This window comes from Centroberyx affinis, unplaced genomic scaffold, assembly GCF_046629955.1.
Source record: "Centroberyx affinis isolate AG114_WGS23_722 - 3 ecotype Tasmania unplaced genomic scaffold, CSIRO-AGI_Caff_v1 ptg000675l_1, whole genome shotgun sequence".
In the NCBI taxonomy this organism is placed as follows: Eukaryota; Metazoa; Chordata; class Actinopteri; order Beryciformes; family Berycidae; genus Centroberyx; species Centroberyx affinis.
In genome coordinates this window covers 78,518-97,619 of record NW_027279297.1, presented here as the reverse complement: position 1 = coordinate 97,619, position 19,102 = coordinate 78,518, and the positions used below count along the sequence as shown (strand labels likewise).

The window sequence follows — 19,102 nt, the reverse complement described above, 5'->3', positions numbered from 1 at the left end:
ATATGGGCAGCAAGCGGCAGCAAGTCGTAAAGTACAGAGCTTGAGCGTCGCATAGGCAAAATAAAACCATTGGACTGTAGCCCATAAGAAAATAGGGCCCGTTGAAATCGTGCTTATGGACTTTGAATGATGCAGGACCACAAAAGGTACAGTCAGATGTAACAAAAAACAAAAACAAAAATAAATAATTTCAATAAGTCTTATTCAACTAATAGAACCACATGCAACAAAGATAACAGCACTAACAAGACCAAATCAAGGTGCTAGTGGTTGTTATTGTAATGGCCATATAGATGTTTAGCTGTTCTGTTCTCATATGTATTCTCGTTCTCCAAACCTTCTCGCGAGATTTGTGTGTGAACTAATGTCAGCGGAAGTACTTTGAGACTCTCTTTTCCGCCGGCCATAGAGGAGTCATCGGCAGGGTAAGAACTCGGGGCAGACAATTTCACGAAAGTTATCACCATCCATCCTGTATTTCAGCTCAATGTGTATCCCCATAAAGGCGTAAATAGCCTATTTACTTTGTCACAATTAATAAACGGCCAATATTGAACCCAAGTTGCCTATAGATTACCAAGTAAAACCTATCAGTATGTCCGTCCCCCTCCCTCGTCTGTCAGTAGCCTACCCGCATGTTGACGGCGGAGAATAGGAGGACAGATACAACGCAGAACCGTAGAAAGGTCCCTCGTTTCTGCAGTTAGTGAGCTGAACACTGAGAAATAACATTTTGTTCGAGGTCTGTAACTTAACCTGCTAGCTGTTGAGCTAATGTCCGAGAAAATCCTGTCGCCAGGACCTGGCTGTAGTGTTATGCTAATGGTTTAGCGTTAGCTAGCTAACTTAGCATCCCATTTCCCAGAACTACCTTACGTTAATACAGGAAAACCAGAAGGTGGGCATCTAACCTGTTGCGATATGCACACAGGTTGTGTTTCAGGGGAGGTGGTGTGCGGAGAAATACTTTAAATGTTAAAGTGGATGTGTTTCCTGAACTGAATGCTAACTAGCTAACGTTAACGTTACACCTTCATATCATGCTTTTTCTGGTACAGTACTTGCACACAATTTAATGCGGACGCTTAGTGACTAACACGCTAGTTACTGTATTCTAGATTTTCTTTTGAATCCTTGGACTTTGAATGATTTAGACAAGTAAGTTGGAAGTTTGTTGGGCCAAGTAGCATTACCCAACCTGAGTGTATTATCTGGCAGTGTGAAGTGGTTTTCAATGGGTACCTGTCTTGTGTTCTCATAGCATCATGAAGCTGAATCCATTTGTGACATCCTCTCGGCGCAAGAACCGCAAGAGGCACTTCAATGCCCCCTCACACATCAGGAGGAAGATCATGTCTTCCCCTCTCTCCAAGGAGCTCCGTCAGAAGTACAACGTGAGGTCCATGCCCATCCGCAAAGATGACGAAGTCCAGGTAACGTAGAATGGATTGCTAAGTGTGTTTGAGATTTATCAGGGAATTGGTATAAAGGTTTCTTCATTCAGATTCTTCATTTACGTTTTTGTGTTGTGCACCAACAGGTTGTCCGTGGACACTACAAAGGCCAGCAGATTGGCAAAGTAGTGCAGGTCTACAGGAAGAAGTACGTCATCTACATTGAGCGTGTGCAGAGAGAGAAGGCCAACGGAACCACAGTCCATGTCGGCATCCACCCCAGCAAGGTGAGACAAAGTTGCCAAGATTGTGTAAATCTGTGTGTCTGCCTTAATGTAAATGAGACAGATTCAAGTGTAAGAGGAAGCCCTGTATTGTGCACCATTTTAGTTTTCAAAAGGCACTGGGGAAATCAGTGGATGAAATCAAAGTTTAACGAGCTGTATGGATTTGTGTTTACAGTTTTGCTTTTAAACATATTGTAGAGTTTCATCTGGACTGTGCAAGTAGGTGTCTAACGTGGTAGTCTGCACACCTGCGTTGTGCAGGTGTGTAGTTATGAAGGAGCATGACTGGCGAAAATACAGTTCTGCAGCACGGTGCAAGGGGCAGGTGTATCCAGGATGGTTTTCTTAGTCCCTGAAAACTCTGCCAGCAGCTCACGCAGAAAACATTTCAGGGTTCCTGCCTCAGTGTCAGCATTGCTGACTCTTCCTCTGTAGTTCGTCAATTTCAAAATAGCCCTCCAGCAGTACCCCAGTTGGACCATTAGATAATCTTAAAACATAGCCTAGTTTCATAAAACGTAAGAAATTTTTCTGAGAGAAACCAAGTTGAGTGGATGTTCTTCAGACTTGCATGCATTACCTTTTGGTTCCACTGTATCTACAGAAAACATCATTGTTCTAATTAGCGGTGGTCAGTATGGTAAATATATCACAATATCTTCAGATATTATCAAGACACATTATTTTTAGTTTTGCTTTTCTAAAGCTAGATTGCAAGTCAGTGGAAATTACAATGGTAACAGTACTCCATTTGCAGCCTTTATAGAAACTATATGCCAGTAAAAGAATTGAGGATCAGTCAAACTAGGTTTTCAGACCCATTTAATGCTCGTTTCAAAAGATAAACAAGCACAGCATGTCTTCACAATGAAAGAATAAGTAAAACTCATAGGGCCCTGAAGTACAAATGGACCTTAACTTGCCATGGCAAAACATTGTACTTGCATAATTGGCCTGGTATTTTCTTGCTCCATTCCATGTACAGTTGTGGTATAGCGTTTTTAGAAAAATTGTGGCAGGGCAAACTTGACAGCATGTATGTTCTAATAAAGTGCTTCTCAAATGAATTGGCTAACAGGGTCTGATGCTGCCATCAAGTACGCTTCATAAGCTCCCTCTTCCAAGTTGGGAAGTCGTAAATACGGCTTGTTGTGCGTTCATGTGCTTTTGGTCAGAAATAACAATGTACCCTGTTGTGGCCTTTTTTGGATTTTATAAATCAAGTAGCACAGACATACATTTGATATTTTAATAAACAAATAATTGACAAATGCACAACTAAAAGTTAGTTGAAAATAGAAACCAGTATTTATTTATACAGAATACCAAACAATAACATGGTACATGGTAAATCGTGGCATAACCATTTTGTTGGGTTGTTCATTTGCGCTCAACTTGTAATTATAATTTCACAAGGCGCTTGCATTTGAACTAGATATTGAACCATGCAAATTTAAGATTTCAGATTATTAATAGTTGCAGTGAAAAGTTATGTGAAAGCAGTGGATGTAAATGGCTCTAGCAAAAGTTATGAATGGAAAATGCACATTTAATTATATGGTACCATATCACAATGTGCACAATCTCCCTGTGAAGACAAATCATTACAGTTAATGCCCACCCTTAGTTCTGAATATGCAGCCCTCAGCATACCTGCCAACCATCCAGTTCTCCCTTATTTCAACACATCTGTTAATTCATTTTTTCCCCCCCAGCATCTTGCATTTAACACTGTTATCCTAAGCTCTGTGCTGCACTGAGTGCATTTGGCAGTAAATGTGTTTGTTCATGATCAAATGGAAATGGCGGTAGGTTATAGAATGTCCACAGGCTTTGAAAAAGCTATACAGGTGGCATAGCCACCCAGATGTGATTCATGAAAAGAGAGAGAGAGAAAATTTGGTTGTCTGGGGCATGGCTATTTTTTGCAATTGCTGTTGAGCGAGGCTTCGGTCTGTTCCCGCTTGCAGTAACATTTTATGATGTCATCTGCATTTGTGAATTGGCCAAAACAAAGTGTAGTTTCTACACCACTCATAATCACACACGGAGCATTTATTTTGGCTTGGCTAATTGCTGGTATAGTGCTACAGCTCATTTTCACATCAGTGGGTCAATTTTATATTGATAAGCAACGGTTGATGAATTTACCAAATATACATAACTGTAGTGTTTTATGCATAATATGAGCAAATCAGTTTGTTTTACAATTGACCCTATAAAATGCCAAATTAGCAAAAAGGCAAAGCCTATATGACCCCTTCCAAACTGATTCTTGCTCAAACAGCAAGTGATCAATAGTGAATAGTGATCAATACTACTTTAGCATAAACTGATCAGCCCATCCTGTTCACTGTCTGAAGCTGAATTTGTGATCCCTGTTACAATGTTCATGGCTTCTTCATTGTGTATCTGTACAGATTATATTACTGGCCAGACAGATCACCCCTCTTTGCTAGACATCCACTCAGCAGGCACTCAAGTGGTCTGTAAGACCAACAACCACATTTCTTTGAGGATCTTCACACGTGTAGTGGGTACAGATGTGATAGATTTGTGGACTTGGCTTTGTCATTGTTAGAAATATGTCCTTTTATTTGCTGCACATGAGTCTGTCATTGCATTGCCTCTAATGAGACGAGGTGAAATGCCCTTCTTGCATTGCAAGAAAAATTCATGGTTTTATTAAAATCTCCATTTTCTTCTTTTCAGGTGGTCATCACCAGGCTAAAGCTGGACAAGGACCGCAAGAAGATCCTGGAGCGCAAGGCCAAGTCTCGTGCTGATGGAAAGGAGAAGGGCAAATACAAGGAGGAGACCATTGAGAAGATGCAGGAGTGAAAAGGATCTTTTGCTAAAAATAAACTGTATAAATGGATTTCACTTTGTCCGTCTCATTTGTTGATAGTGGGAGGAGGGGGGTTCAACAACTGACATTGTTTCAAGTGTAATTTGGAAGATCCAAATGAAATATTTCATTTGGGTAGAATGCTTTTAATTTTGAAGTATACATATCTTGACTGCTTTCAGGATCTATAATCACAGCCACATTCTTCCATTTTGAAAATGTAGTTGTGAAAAAGCTGAACAATTAATCAGGGGAAAAAATGAAATCGCAATATGAACTTCTGCTATTTCCAAATTGCAGAGGCTGCAATTAATTGCTCAAGAGAGGAGCATCCAAAATGGGTTTCTAAGCAAGGTATTTTTATACTCTTATTTTTACTAAAATCACCTATTCAAACAATTTTAAAGTTCTACAAAATGTGACAAAAATGAATCGCAGTTTGAATTGCAATTGCCGTATTCTGTGAAATTGTAATTAGACTTCACTTCAGCATCCAGCTGTAGTAATATCGCTGAATGCAGAAAAAGCATTTGACAGGATAGAATGGTCTTATTTATTTCATACACTAAAACAATTTGGTTTTGGTCCAACTTGTCTACATTGGACTAACGCTCTTTATCATAAACCAATTGCATCTGTCAAAACCAATGGTATGATATCATCCCCCTTTCAGCTTTTCAGGTCTACCAGACAGGGTTGTCCAGCTTCTCCACTTATTTTCACACTGGCACTCGAACTTTAGCCTGTGCCATTAGAGCCAATCCAATCATATCCGGTATCAGTCTATTTGGGTATGATTTTAAAGCTAATCTTTATGCTGACGACATTCTTTTAACATTATCCCACCCAGGTGACTCAGTCCCACACCTTTTGAAGCTCATTGATGATTTTCGCCAGCACTCTGGTTACAAGCTTAACTGGAGTAAGAGTGAGGCCATTCCGCTTAACCATTTTACATTCCCAGCAGATTTAGCTTCTACTCCCATTGTATGGAAGACACAGGGGATGAAATATCTGGGTATCACAATTAGATCTCCGGATGAAAAGATCTATGAGTTGAATGGACCTAAGCTTTTGAAAACTATAAAGCAAGACCTGAAGAGATGGACGACAATGCCTTTATCATTGTGGGGGAGAGCAGAAGTAATTAAAATGAACATACTCCCGAGATTATCCTTCCTCATCTCTGCAATTCCTCTCAAGTTTCCACAGCAGTGGTTTAAGGAAATAAATAAATTATTTACCAAGTTTCTGTGGAAAGATAGAAAACCTAGAATAAGTCTGAACTTACCATCCCTAGAAATATGGGTGGCTTAGGTATACCTGATGTTTATTCATATTATCTATCCCATAATGGCAGATGTGCACTATCATGGGCATACACAAGACATTGTGAAGAAGGTAGTTGGAGGTGGTTAGAACAAAAAATCATAGCTGAAAGTAATAAGCATATTTCTCTAGCCTCCCTCTGGTATTACCCAAAATGTAATCGAAATATTGATAATTCCTTGATCCTCCATTCATGTCAGTTAGCTAAAGAACTTCACAGACTTCTTAGTATCTCTGGCCTATCCCTCCCCTCATGTCCAATTTGGATGAACCCCTTATTTACTGCTGGAGAGAAACCTATCGTCAATAAAGTATGGCAGCAAAATAATATTAATACTCTGAGCCAATTAATAGTTGATGGAAATATTGTAGATTTCAATGTACTGAAAAGGCAACACAAATTAAACGACTCAATTGTTTTTCAATATATACAGCTTAAAATCATATTAAAGAATTACATGACTGAGGGCATTATCCTAAATCATAAAGATTCTGTTGATAAGGGATTGATGGAGGCAGTCAATGGTAAAGGAACGGTTTCTAAATTGTATAAATTATTATCCCACACCACTTATGACTGTTGTACAACCATTAAGTCACAGTGGGAGAAAGATCTAGAGGTATCTCTCACAACAGATCAATGGGAAAAGATTTTGCAACGTTCAAATTATTTATCAAATTGTGTGAAGTACAAAGTTATCCAGTTAAAATTTGTATTTAGGTCATATATAACGCCACAAAGATGAAAGAAAATGCATCAAAATGTTTTGGATTTATGCTGGCATGGCTGTGGTGGGACAGGTACACTAATGCATCAATTGTGGCACTGCCCAGCAGTAAAAAGATTTTGGGTTGATGTTATACATTTCTTAAATTCTATTTTATGTGTAAATATTCCAATATGCCCTACAGTGTGTTTACTGGGCAGTAAGGTAGTTGGAATCAATTCTCAAATGATACAACGGCTGATTGGACTAGCATGTCTCTCAGTGAGAGACATGCTAGTCCTGAAAACATGAAGAGGACTATACTCATCCACTGGAAAGTGAGGAAACCGAACTGTTTCAGTTTGGAGAACTGGCTCAAGGAATATCTGGACTTGGTCTCAAGCGGCCACAACCCTACAAAAGTTGGACAGTGGACTTGAAGATCCTTGGACTTCAATTAGGTCATTCTTGAACACACCACATCACATTTAGATACACATGGAATTGATATTTATGTGCGACTGTTGTCAGTCGGTAAAAGTTAAACTGTCGGTTGTAACCAGGTTTGCTCTGGACTCTCTGCCCTGGGGCATTTTCTGGATGGTGGCGCTGGCAACTGACCTTGTGTGGGGTCCCCAGGCTAGTGCCCCTTCTTGATACCCCCCCCCCCCCCCCCCCCCCTTTTCCCCTTTTTTGTTTTCCTCTGTCTCTGTTTTGTTATGTGTGTGCGGTTTAAAATAAATAAAAAAATATATATATATATATAAAAAAGAAATTGCAATTAGATTTTTTTGTAAATATCTTTCAGCTCCATTGTGAAACTACCAGCATCTACTAGAGAGGTAGAACCAGGTAACATTTCATTGTATAAGGGCAGCATAGAGACCTGCACACTAGCTAAAAAAGTGTCCAGACCAATGAAATTCTTGCATTAACCAATTGGTTTTGACACACTGTTGTTTTTTTGACAGTGTATGGGTTTTTATACTGCACTCATTTGATGTCTCTTGGCCTATGCATCCATCAATCTACAGATTTGGGCTTCTTCGGTCCCCCAGAGAAGCTCACTTTGGAGGTTGACTGTTTGTGCACGTTTATTGAGGTGTGCATGCTGCATAGTTTATGATGCCTAGCGGTTATTATTCCTGTCCTTTGATCCCTGAAGGATATGAGGATGTCAGAATTATGAGTAGGCAATATGATTGCAATGGCCAGATATGCAGGAGATGTCTGCATGAAAGCAGTGTTATGATATTTGCATAGAAATGACAGTTTCATTGAAATGGGGAACCAGGTGATAATCTATCAGAATTTGGCAAACAAGGAAATTACAGGCGAGCTGAAATGCTGCTGATGCTAATTGGCGTACAATATGAAAAGTTGGTTTACAAAACGCTGCATGTGTATTTTTGGGGAGGATCATTACCAGAAGTTCATTAAATATCTCTAAAATAGAATGGTCAAAATTATTTTATTTGGAGTACTTATCCTTTAAAAAGTTATATTATTTGTTTTTGTGCTATCAATCATTTTGTAAACATAGGCTTTTAGGTGTCACTTTTTTTTTCTCTGAATGGGACATATTTCCTTTTGGCCTTTTTGAATTAAATATGTTATATACTCTTCCTTTGGGTTCCTATATAAAATATTAGGGAAATGTGTCCAGAGCAGAACCTGTTTTAAATCCCCAAACCGGACAGCTCTGTTCCTCACTTCTGAGTGACTGTCAACGCCGTAAAATACCCAACAGCAACAAACGCACACATGACTTTTGTCGCTTAGCAACCACGTCGTAAAAACTATTGCTTGGCAGAAGAATAACATGTAATAATTTCGATTATTAACATTTAATTACTATAATTGAATAAGTTTTTAAATATTTTAATACTTTAATACTATTTTAAATGTTGGGTTTCTGCTGGTATATAGAAGTAATGAGGCACTCGAACCCTTGCTTTACAGTAATTTTTGATAGCTACGACAGTTGAACTGAGGGTTTTAAACTCCTCTTCTCCTCCTCTTCTAAAATCCATGTAGGTTAAAGCACAGTGTCAAGGAAATAGATTCAGACTATTGCTCGGTTTTCGTTCCTCCCACCTTCCTTGTCTGATGAGTGGTCATGTGATACGTGCTGCCTGTTCTCTGTCGTCGTGTGGATCCTGACTAAGTTACTGCTGTACCGAATTTGTCTTGAGTCCGAAAGTTTGTACTTCTGAGGTCTTCTTGGTCTTGAACCAAACAGAAACATGGCAGAACTTAGTTTTGTCATTCCCATGTCTGTCATGACCCTGTTTTGGGGCATTGTTGGAGGAGTAGTGCCCTGGTTTATCCCTAAAGGGCCAAACAGAGGGTGAGTTTGTTAGCTTGACTAGCTATCAGCTGGCTAGAAAGAGCTAACTTTGGTTTTGTGTTATCCTATCAATGTCATTTGGTGAAAGTAGACTGTCTCCCTTTACCCCGAGAAATAGGATGAGAGAAAGCAGCTTTACTCTCAATAAGTTACTCAGCGTTACCTGCAAAACTAAATAAAGTTTAGCCTTGTGAGTTAACGTTACTCGCTATTAAGTACAAGTCAACGTTAGCTAACTTAGGCTAATTTGACAGTTCTGACTGGTGATGATAACGTTAGCTTTTGTTTGTTTCTGTATTTTGTTTTGGGACCTTTGATCGTACTACAAGAAACTTGTATTTGTATTTCCTCACTTTTAGACCAAGAATAAATATATCCCGTTTATGGAAAATGTGCCACATTTTGTAACTTCCCTTATTTGCCTCTTTGTCACTTGCATCATGAGATCATGTGTTAAATGAAATGGCCAAGGATGTTTTAAAAACACATTTAAGCTAGTCAGTCTATGCTCATATTTAACTATAGCTCCAGTTGTAACCATTTATTTCCTCCTTTGCCCACAGGGTGATAGTTACCATGCTGGTGTTAACTGCAGTGTGCTGCTACCTGTTGTGAGTACTGCCATCCTGGAAATGTAGCATGTTGACTCTAACTACATAAGCTGTATCTTAAGTACTGTAGAGTAATTTTAGGTGGTGTTGGTCAGAGTGTTTGAAGACAATCCTAGATTTTCAGCAACATATACACTAGTTGCATAGTGCATAGTAGATGGTGTATAGTAGATCAAAATGATGGAGGGTCCAAGAGAATTAGGCTTATAATATACATTTTGAATGACCAAACCAATTGAGAAGCCTGTCTTTTCCACAAGCCAAAGATTATCCTGTTATACAGCTGAGCCTATGGACAGTCTGCAATAACAGTGATTGACTCGGATGGAGTTCAATACAGTCTCCTCCCCTACCAGTCCATATTAATTGTGTGTGTTGCTGGGAAAAACAGTTTCAAGATTTGTCATGCTTACACATTTTTAACAGGGAAATATGGTTCCTGTTAGTGTTGTTGCGCATATTTCTGCCTCATCGTTGATTATTTATCATCAGAGGCTACTAAGTGTGCAGACAGTGTCGTGTTACATTCCAGATGGGCAAAAGGGGGCAGTAGAGACAAAGCAGAATGTTTCAGCCTTCAAGTTAGTGGTCTAGTGTCCCAAAGGCCCTCAGAGTGACGCTATATGAAATCATCTTAACGACTAGACTGACTTCATATCGTGATAAATGTAGGCTTAGTAGCAGAATCAACACTTGTTGGTTAATAAGAAATACCCATATTGTTGAGCTTTGGAGGATGTCTTTTGAAATACATGCTGGTGTTGTTGTGGTCTCCAATTTGATGTTGATGAATATCCATTCTGTCTCTCAGCTGGCTGATAGCGATCCTGGCCCAGCTGAACCCCCTGTTTGGACCATCTCTGAGCAATGACACCATCTGGTACCTGAACTATCACTGGCCTTAGTCCACCCTCCCAGGCCTCCTGACAGTACAGGTACACTGCTCATATTTACTTTTCCTTCTGACAGAGAAAAAAACATATTGAACATACAGTTGAGATTTAGCCTATAACTATTTGTATCGGTGGAACAGCTTTCTCTGTATAACACCCTCAACTGTATTTATTGTGAATTCTCTCAGCAGGGTTGGACCTGAGTCACTGCTCCACACCAGTGGAGCGTTCACTCTTCACTCCACAAAGAGATCATTCCTTCTTAATCTGCCTTAAAATCGGATCCCTGTGTGATTGTCGAGAGATGCCCACAATGGTGCCTTGTACAAACTTGATTCCCAAAGGACTTCTGAGAGATCTCATTGAATGTGCTTTAATTTAAATAAAATTGGCCTTCTCTTGGTGTTGTTTTGTTCATATGATGTATATTGCGCGTTGAATGCCTTTGCTGTTAATACGAATGGCCTTGCCATAAAAAGTCGATGTGTGGTGTCTTTGATGTGACCTATTTTTCTCTGTTTATATTTGTGATGGATGTACTACATTCATTAATTAGTAATTAATAAACTATGAATCAATTCTAGTGGTCAAGTACTGTGTTGTTTGTTATTATGCCTAATTGATGAGCTCATAACTTTGATTAAAGGTTATAACTACTGTAACAGAGCTATTTCATTACCTAGTAATAATAACTATCACAAGTGTACATGGAGCAAGACTGTTATTGCATCCATGGCATTTCAGTCTGTTATGGTCAAGATTGTTGTTTTATATAAAGAACAATGTATGTATGCCACAAACAACAGTCAATAAGTAGCTTGTAGGAGACCACAGGAGATAACAGTGGATTTTGTCGGACAAAGTCGAAACAGTAATTTTCTGGTTTCCCGCTTGCCGTAGTTCCCTCTTCGTTGGCAAACATGGCGTCGTCAGATGTCCACGTCCGAATATGTGAACAAGAAATACTCAAATATGACTTAGAAATCAAGGCTCTCATCCAGGTGGGAATATTAACTTAATAAAAATACTTCATGCTTCGTTATTAGACACTGGTATTTCACCTTGTCATTCAGGGGAATTGGTCGTTTTGTCTCTCAGCACTTGCACTGCGTGTTCCCAGCTGCCAGCATTACCGGCATATTCTTTCCATTTAGAAACTACGGCATTACTGCGTTTTGATGCCAATGAATTAACCTTGCAGTGATGTATGAGCTGTGTGTCTCTCCCATCTGTGTCATGTTGACTCTCCAGGATATCAATGAGTGCACAGGACCTCAAAACAAGCTGACAGAGCTGAACTCCAAAGCGAAAGAGAGATTTCACAACCTCAGATTGCGGATTCAGGTAAGAAACATTGCTTGTAAATCTCTCAAACATCATTTGCAGTCATCAGCACAGCCATAATAACCCCAAAATACACTAAAAATGTCGTGTAAAGGATCAGGCTCCAAGCACTGCAGTAACTTGTACTTTATTTTTTATTTTATTTTATTTTTTCACTTTCCTTCTTTGACAGGATTTAGAGCAAATGGGAATGGAGCAGGACAAAGAGTCGGACAAGCAGGCTTTATTCAGCCAGGTGGAGGGACACCGAAAACAGATGCTGAGGTAATGCTTTTTACACTGAATTAGTAGACTACCTTAGGCCAATTTATGTGAATTGTCATCTTTGTGTCCTCCTCCTTCATTTGTGTTGATAATGCAGACTCAACTGCCACTGGTGGGGGGGGCACAAGAAAAAAAACGAGAATCGTGTCTGCGTAAACAATGTAATATATATTTGTATATTTTATCTAATATATCTTTTTTGTATGTTCTTGCAGTAACCAGACGTCTTGGAGGAAAGCCAACCTGGCCAGCAAGCTGTCCATAGACAACCTGGAAAAGGAGGCACTTCTTAATGGAGCAGACAGTGCTGTGAGACAACGGTGAGCTTGAATCCCCTCAATGTCCTAAACTGTCCCTTTGTAGGACCACTTTAATTGGTAGGACGGTTACATCATCTTCATCTCTTCTGTCACTGCGACTATTAATTTCCCTATCCCTTCAAACCAGGAAGATGACCAAAGAGGGCCTGGCCCAGACATCCAGTGACATTACAGAGAGTCTGATGAGCATCAGCCGGATGATGGCCCAGCAGGTACAGCAGAGCGAGGAGACCATGACGTCACTCGGTTAGTGGTGCATCCTTAATCACAAGGGTAAAACACTATGTCCTGGTTTATGTATAGTTTATGTGTGGCTATTACTGTGGAGTTTTATGAATATAGAGATTGAAGTAAGGCAGAAGAACTAGAAAAATCAAAGAACTACATTTCAATAGGTGCTGCACTGGCTTTTATTTATTTTTTATTAAAATTACAGTATTTGCATGCCTGTAATGTTCAAAAATGAAGACTATTGAGTAGGGCTGGGCAATAAATATTCAATATTATTGTTTATTGTCTTTCAATAGAGTCACATCGTCATAAAGTAATGATAAGTTATCGCAATGCACAATTCTGTTGTCTCAATTACTGATAATAAGCAAATACTAATTAAAATCTCACACAAAATGAGATCTGAAACAAATCAGGAAAATTTGAAAATTTTAGTACTTTTTTATTGTACTTTATATTACCGTGCAGTTCAATGACATGAACGTCACTTTGATTATTTAACATGTAATTTCACATATGAACATATACAGATACTGTTATATATTGATATTGAAATAACTTCTTGTTATTATCGTGATATTAATTTAATCACCCAGCCCTCCTGTCAAGAAAAGACTTGTTGAACCACTGTACTGAACTGTGGTTTCTCTGTTGTTTGAAGCGACCTCCTCGAGGACGGTCCAGGAGACCAACGAGGAGTTCAAGGCGATGACAGGAACCATCCAGCTTGGGAGGAAGCTAATCACCAAGTACAACCGCAGGGAGCTCACTGACAAACTGCTCATCTTCCTGGCTTTGGCCCTCTTCCTCGCCACCGTCCTCTACATCCTGAAGAAGAGGCTGTTCCCCTTCCTGTAGTCCAGGTACTTTTGAGGAAGCTCTGCTATAACTTTATGCAAATGTTTAGGATTTTAACTGTCCAAAGTCCCCACAAACTATTTAAAAACAACTCAACTCTGAATGGTGTGTGTCATGTTATACACACAATGCATTAATTTCTGCTCTATGGAATACAGACTGCTCACTCAGCTTAACTGCAAAGGTGCTGGAAGTAAAACATTGTCCATGAAGAGGAAGGATTTCTGCACATCTAGGTCCATTCCACGTCATATTTATTGCAATGATTTTGGTCTACACAACTCTCATCAGACAAAGAGAATGATTCATTCTGCTGTAAAAGAGGACGTACTTGTTTGTAGCACAAATTTGATAGGAAGTCTACTTTTGATTAGTGTGACAGTGATGCTGTGCATTGCTTTCGTTGAAATCTTATGTGAGAAGAGTGACTTTTCATTTGAACATTCCTATGAAATATCCAAGCTGTTTTATTTTGTTGTTGTTGTTGTTGTTGTATAACATCAAAGATGCATATACACACACAGATTCTTGAAGTATAGAAATTGAATTTCTTTGCGACTCTCAGATGGCACTTTAATTCAAGATACAGGCTTGTTTTGCTTCAGTCATTACTAACAAATCAGTTGTGTGAATATATATTTTGCAGGCAGATGTAAAACTCATGTTTAGCTATGACATGCTGTAAGTCCTCATATCAGGAGCAAAGTCAGTCAGTTTGAGAGTGAAAAATTGTCTTCAATGAAAATAATGTAAACAGAACTTCAGTAATCAGACTATAGTAAAACAAGTGGCACTATTCTCCTGATTCCAGTTACAGCTCTTCCCTTGTCTCTTATCATTCCAATTTCACGTCTAATTGTGCAAATTTATATATAAACATGTATCATCTGTAGACTTTCTGTTGTAGATGATACATTGACTACGTAACAGAAAGGTGTCCCTGTTTATATATTTGTCAGTCTTTTCTGTAACTGCATCATAATTTAACCAAACCATCATATAGTTTTCACTGTTCATTTTATTGTCGCCTGATATCATGCAGGTGCTGTGCAAATGATGTGCAAGGCCTATTGTTATATGATGATATAATAGTTTTAATTTATTATTCCAATGTAGCAAGTTAATGCAATTTTGGGAATGGAAGTATTTAAATTATTTCTGCTAACTAAAGATTCAAACGCAACCACCCTAACCTACTGTTTCACTATGTAATCAGAACAGTATATTTGCACATGGAATTGTCTGTTTATTGTATTCAGTTATTGTATACTGTAGTATGTATATAAGACAAAGTAGCTTCAAAGTAAGAGGGGTTATACTCTCTTCCAACTCTGCCCGTGTTCACTTGGCACCGGCCTGCAGCAGAGCAGAAAAGCTCAGAAAAGCAGTGGCAGTAATCACATTGGCAGAGATAGAGAAGCATGCGTCCCTGCCTTTCTTCAGATAAGACCCGGAAAAGCAGATTATTCCGACCCGTTTCCCTCTCCCTTTCCAGCGCGGGTGGAGGGTGAGGGGGGATATTTTTAGGTTTGTGTGGCTTTGTTATCTGACGTTGCCTTTTCAACACCTCAGAGGAGCGGGTGGCCGGAGTGGCTACATGACCTTGCTACCCTTTCCACAATTGCCTGACATTGCCATTTTGGAAAGAAAATCTGTGTAAATGTTGTCAGTATTGATTATCAATAAACGCACAGCCTTCTGGCCTTATATTTTGGACCTGTCTCAAATGTATGTTTTCTTGGGGCATGTTTTTCCAGTGAGACACAAGACAACAGAGTGTGTGTGGAGAGACCTAAGAGATGCCTAAGCATCTCTTACTCATTTAAAGTGGTGGCAATTGGGCATAGCCAGTTCCTCGCCTGTTCATATAGCTGCACACTTAGGCGAGGCTCCTGGCTCTATGTCAAGCAAATTGGACTATTCTTGCATTTAGCACTGCGATAGTGTCAATCAAGTGTCGAGGCGGGCCGTATCTAGACAAGTGGGTCTCAGGAGAGCAAACCCAGTACTGGTCTCATGACGTAGATGCAGGAACCAGGCAGTTATTAGGAATGTGCACCACTCCAGATTCTTGTAGTGAATTCTGCAGTTGCAAGGACCATTTGTTTTTTTCAGTGTTTATCTGTCCGCTATTGGGCTATCATAGACAGAATCTGTACATTTTTCATTGCTTAGTGTGAATCCTACACACTTGAGGTTTATCTGAGTTTGTATTTGCAACTGAAAGACAGGAATAACTACTTCTTCCCAGCAAAGCTTAATAGTCCAGCTAAAAGTTTAAAAATAGGAAGCTTTAGTAAGAGAATATGCTGTCAAAGCTAATAATAAGGTGCTCATTCAAATATTCAGTTATTTCACACATGATCCCTTGTTAAATATCTGGTTGGATCAGGTAACATCTTTAGTTTGTCCACACTTTAGTATGGAGAAAAGCTTTGAGGCTGGGTTGTCTGACAAAACATATAAGGTCTGGAACCAAGAGCAGGTGTTTCCAAAATACAGTGGATAAAAATTAGAACATTTTTAATCCATAAAATTAGAAATAACATTTGCCTTGCAGAACTTAATTTGACTCATTTAGTGCAGGTCAAGGTCAAGGCTCACAGCCGTTTCCATCAGAGCAACTTTTAACAGAACAGTAAAAACGAGCATGTAGAGCGCACATGCAGCCAACTGTGGGTTGTAAACTGTGTAAACTTGAACAACCTTTTAACCCCATTTAAGCAAATTGAAGGAAGCTTCCTAAATGCCACTTGAACACTTTAACCTGACACTAACCATATGATGCTGCAAGGATTGTGGATGTTAAGGTCTTTTATTTGAATTAGAGCTATCACCAATTCAACCATTAGGCGTTGAGGCCGAGAGGATTTAATTTTTTTTATTATGATTAGTATCTTATTTATATTAGCCTTATTTTATTCATATTGTTAAGATTGCTGAGTGTATTTTTAATGAAATAAAGGGATTATAATAGTCTAATTATTATCATACAACTTGTAATTATTTCAGAAGCATATAATAATATTGATAATAATAATATTGATAATAATAATATAAAAGGACGATTATGTATACATATCAAGTCTATTAAATTGATGAGTTAATTTCCTATAAGCTAAATAATACCTATAACAATTTCACTCAATTGTTAAATAAAGGTACCTTACATTCTTTTGATTATCAAAAGTGAAGGCTAATTTTCGCAAAGAAACAACTTTATTTACAAACAATAGGCTATTATTTGCCTCAGGGTCTCAAGATGAAATCAAAAACAGTAGGGCAAATAAACCCTTACAGAACTGTTACAGCATTCAAATTACAGTTATGTGAGCTTTGCCTTGAGCTAATGGCGATGAAATTAATTGAAAATATATTTAAACAAAAACTGGTGCTGAAAATATAAACGAATCCTTCCTATCAAAAGTAAGTTATTAAATAGGGGACATTAAAGTTATACAAACTCCGCAAAGGAATTAAGCACAAATGCATGCAGTCAGCGAATAAGCCTATTTTCTTGAGTAATTACGATGGATTATTGGATCATTTGACTCCCTTATTTTACCATGTCCTAATGCCATGTAATGAGGACACCCCATTACTGGAGGAAAATGTGTTTTGCACATTATTCAGTTCCCCTACCCCAAAGTTCATGTAATTCCCGTTGCTGGAGGATCCTTGCATAGTTTGCATGGTGGCTGCTGGATAATTGCAAGCATAGTTCGTGTTGCAGCCCGGGCTGGGGTAGTTACTGAAGGCTGGGTAGTTGTTGTAAGTGAAATGGTTGATGTGGCCCATGTTGTAGGAGGTGTTGTATGTGGCCGTGTCTGCGAGGCAAGGCTTCCCATCGCGCACCAGGACCGGGACCGAGACTCGTCTGGGCGGCGGGAGGGACACCATCTCCAGGCTCTGGTCCTGCCTCTGCCGTTTGCACTTGTACCTCCTGTTCTGGAACCAGATCTTCACTTGGGTCGGGGTGAGTTTGAGCACCCCGGCCAGGTGGTCTCTCTCCGGGGCGGACAGGTACCTCTGCTGCTTGAAGCGCCGCTCCAGTTCGTACACCTGCGCCTGGGAGAAGAGGACCCGCGGCTTCCTGCGCCTCCGAGGTTTGGGCCGGTCTGGATCCTCGGGCTTCATGTCCTCCATAGCCTCGGCTGGAGGACTGAACTCTTCTGATGTGATTAAAAAAAAAACACGCAGAGAGAGAGAGAGAGAGGTGGTGAAAATGGATAGGTTTATTATTATAATCATATTAGTATCAATAGCCTATACTACTACTACCATTAGTACGACTATAGGCGTACTGCTGCTGCAAATAACAATAATAATAATAATAATTTAATATAATAGTATGATATATGTTCTAGTTGCATGATAGTACAACACCATATAACAGACTGAAGCTCAAACATTTTGGCCCTAATCCTGCCAAGGTTAGTGGTTCGAGTCCCACTGGGCCACCCATGATGCTCATGGTACTGTAAAACGCTTTGGATAAAAGCACCAACAAAATGGTATACGCTGTGTAATAGTAGGCTAACATGATGTTGTTATAATCTATGCTCAATTTAGAAATGTCATTTATTCTAATGCAATCTTAAGTACATTGATTTTGTTTGTTTTATTTGAAAACTTACTTTATAAATCTGAATTTATAATTTGTATTTAGTTATTAATTTATAATTTATATGATTTATAAATCTTAAACATAGTCTAGTATAAGTTAATGTTGACCATAAATTTAAGTGTTGTATTGATTGATTCAGAAATGCAATTAAAATAGCCTATAGGCTACAGTAAAAAATGGTTCCTATATTAGCGCTTTAGTAGAGTTGTTTGTAGCGTGTTTGTTGCGTTTTGTACAAACCAGAGTTTGGGCCTCAAGGCTTGATTTTGCATACAGTTGGATTTTTGGTCTCTAGAACTCACCTTTTCTGTGTTTTCCCTCAAAACAGTCTGATTTCCCATCCTTCACTATCTCCATTTCTATGAGGGATTTCCCATAAAAGGTAGAAGCGAAGCTGAGTGCATTACTTCTGCTGGCTTTAGACTCGTGGAGGTCTTCTCCAAACAGCGAGGCTCCGGACGACATCTCCCGGAGAGGCTCCTGCTTTAAGCGGGCCAGCATGCAGGAGGAGGTCGGCACGGTGCAGTCCATACGAGAAGAAATGTCCAAAGACACCATGTCGTCATGACTCTGTTCCAAGTTTAATATATCCTTTACAGAGAAGGGAGTGGACGTGCTAGGGCTAGGAAACATTGCCAAGAACAAAAACCTATAAACCTGTCATAAGGAGGCAACAATAACAAAAAAAACCCTGCCTACAAACTCTCTCCAATTCCTGGTAATATTTACTGAGTTCAAGTGTTAGTTTGTTATACCGGACTGATCTTGAGTGAAGTGTGCATTTTGAATGTCAACCCTGTCTCCTAACTTTTCCTTGGCCTCCCTCTCCCAGTGACGCAGAGAGGTGGGAAGGGGGAGCCAGTGGGACCCTCGTATATGGAGCCATTGCTGCTCCCACAAATGACGTAAAATGATGCCTGGTAAACTTGCATGTAGGCCTAATATACGTCTGTTCATTTGCTGCAAAAAAAATATCTACCTTGCCTACTCAAAATCGTAGCCTATTTTTCCTATTAAAAAAAACCTGAAAAAATCTGAC

At 39.3% G+C, this 19,102-nt stretch overlaps 4 protein-coding genes across 6 annotated transcripts; 3 read left to right on the top strand and 1 right to left on the bottom strand.

Annotated features, from left to right (window-relative positions):
- Positions 1 to 362: 362 nt before the first annotated feature.
- Positions 363 to 4,559, top strand: rpl26 (ribosomal protein L26). The gene is made up of 4 exons (XM_071519213.1): positions 363 to 425; positions 1,262 to 1,433; positions 1,541 to 1,681; positions 4,394 to 4,559. Exons 2-4 carry the CDS (start codon positions 1,266 to 1,268, stop codon positions 4,520 to 4,522), a joined length of 438 nt encoding a protein of 145 aa, XP_071375314.1. The 5' UTR covers positions 363 to 425; positions 1,262 to 1,265; the 3' UTR covers positions 4,523 to 4,559.
- Positions 4,560 to 8,696: 4,137 nt separating this feature from the next.
- On the top strand, positions 8,697 to 10,997 carry atp6v0e1 (ATPase H+ transporting V0 subunit e1). 2 transcript variants are annotated; one of them, XM_071519218.1, is made up of 4 exons: positions 8,697 to 8,915; positions 9,479 to 9,526; positions 10,338 to 10,461; positions 10,608 to 10,997. In XM_071519218.1, exons 1-3 carry the CDS (start codon positions 8,812 to 8,814, stop codon positions 10,429 to 10,431), a joined length of 246 nt encoding a protein of 81 aa, XP_071375319.1. In that variant the 5' UTR covers positions 8,697 to 8,811; the 3' UTR covers positions 10,432 to 10,461; positions 10,608 to 10,997. The 2 variants fall into 2 exon arrangements, with proteins under 2 accessions (XP_071375319.1, XP_071375318.1); XM_071519217.1 differs by having other exon boundaries at positions 8,698 to 8,915; positions 10,611 to 10,997.
- Positions 10,998 to 11,329: 332 nt separating this feature from the next.
- Positions 11,330 to 15,134, top strand: bnip1a (BCL2 interacting protein 1a). 2 transcript variants are annotated; one of them, XM_071519219.1, is made up of 6 exons: positions 11,330 to 11,420; positions 11,671 to 11,763; positions 11,936 to 12,027; positions 12,243 to 12,347; positions 12,475 to 12,593; positions 13,240 to 15,134. In XM_071519219.1, exons 1-6 carry the CDS (start codon positions 11,340 to 11,342, stop codon positions 13,434 to 13,436), a joined length of 687 nt encoding a protein of 228 aa, XP_071375320.1. In that variant the 5' UTR covers positions 11,330 to 11,339; the 3' UTR covers positions 13,437 to 15,134. The 2 variants fall into 2 exon arrangements, with proteins under 2 accessions (XP_071375320.1, XP_071375321.1); XM_071519220.1 differs by lacking the exon at positions 12,243 to 12,347.
- A 1,863-nt stretch (positions 15,135 to 16,997) lies between these two features.
- On the bottom strand, positions 16,998 to 18,696 carry nkx2.5 (NK2 homeobox 5). The gene is made up of 2 exons (XM_071519223.1): positions 18,366 to 18,696; positions 16,998 to 17,608 (listed from the first exon to the last, which is right to left on the bottom strand). Exons 1-2 carry the CDS (start codon positions 18,694 to 18,696, stop codon positions 16,998 to 17,000), a joined length of 942 nt encoding a protein of 313 aa, XP_071375324.1.
- Positions 18,697 to 19,102: the final 406 nt, after the last annotated feature.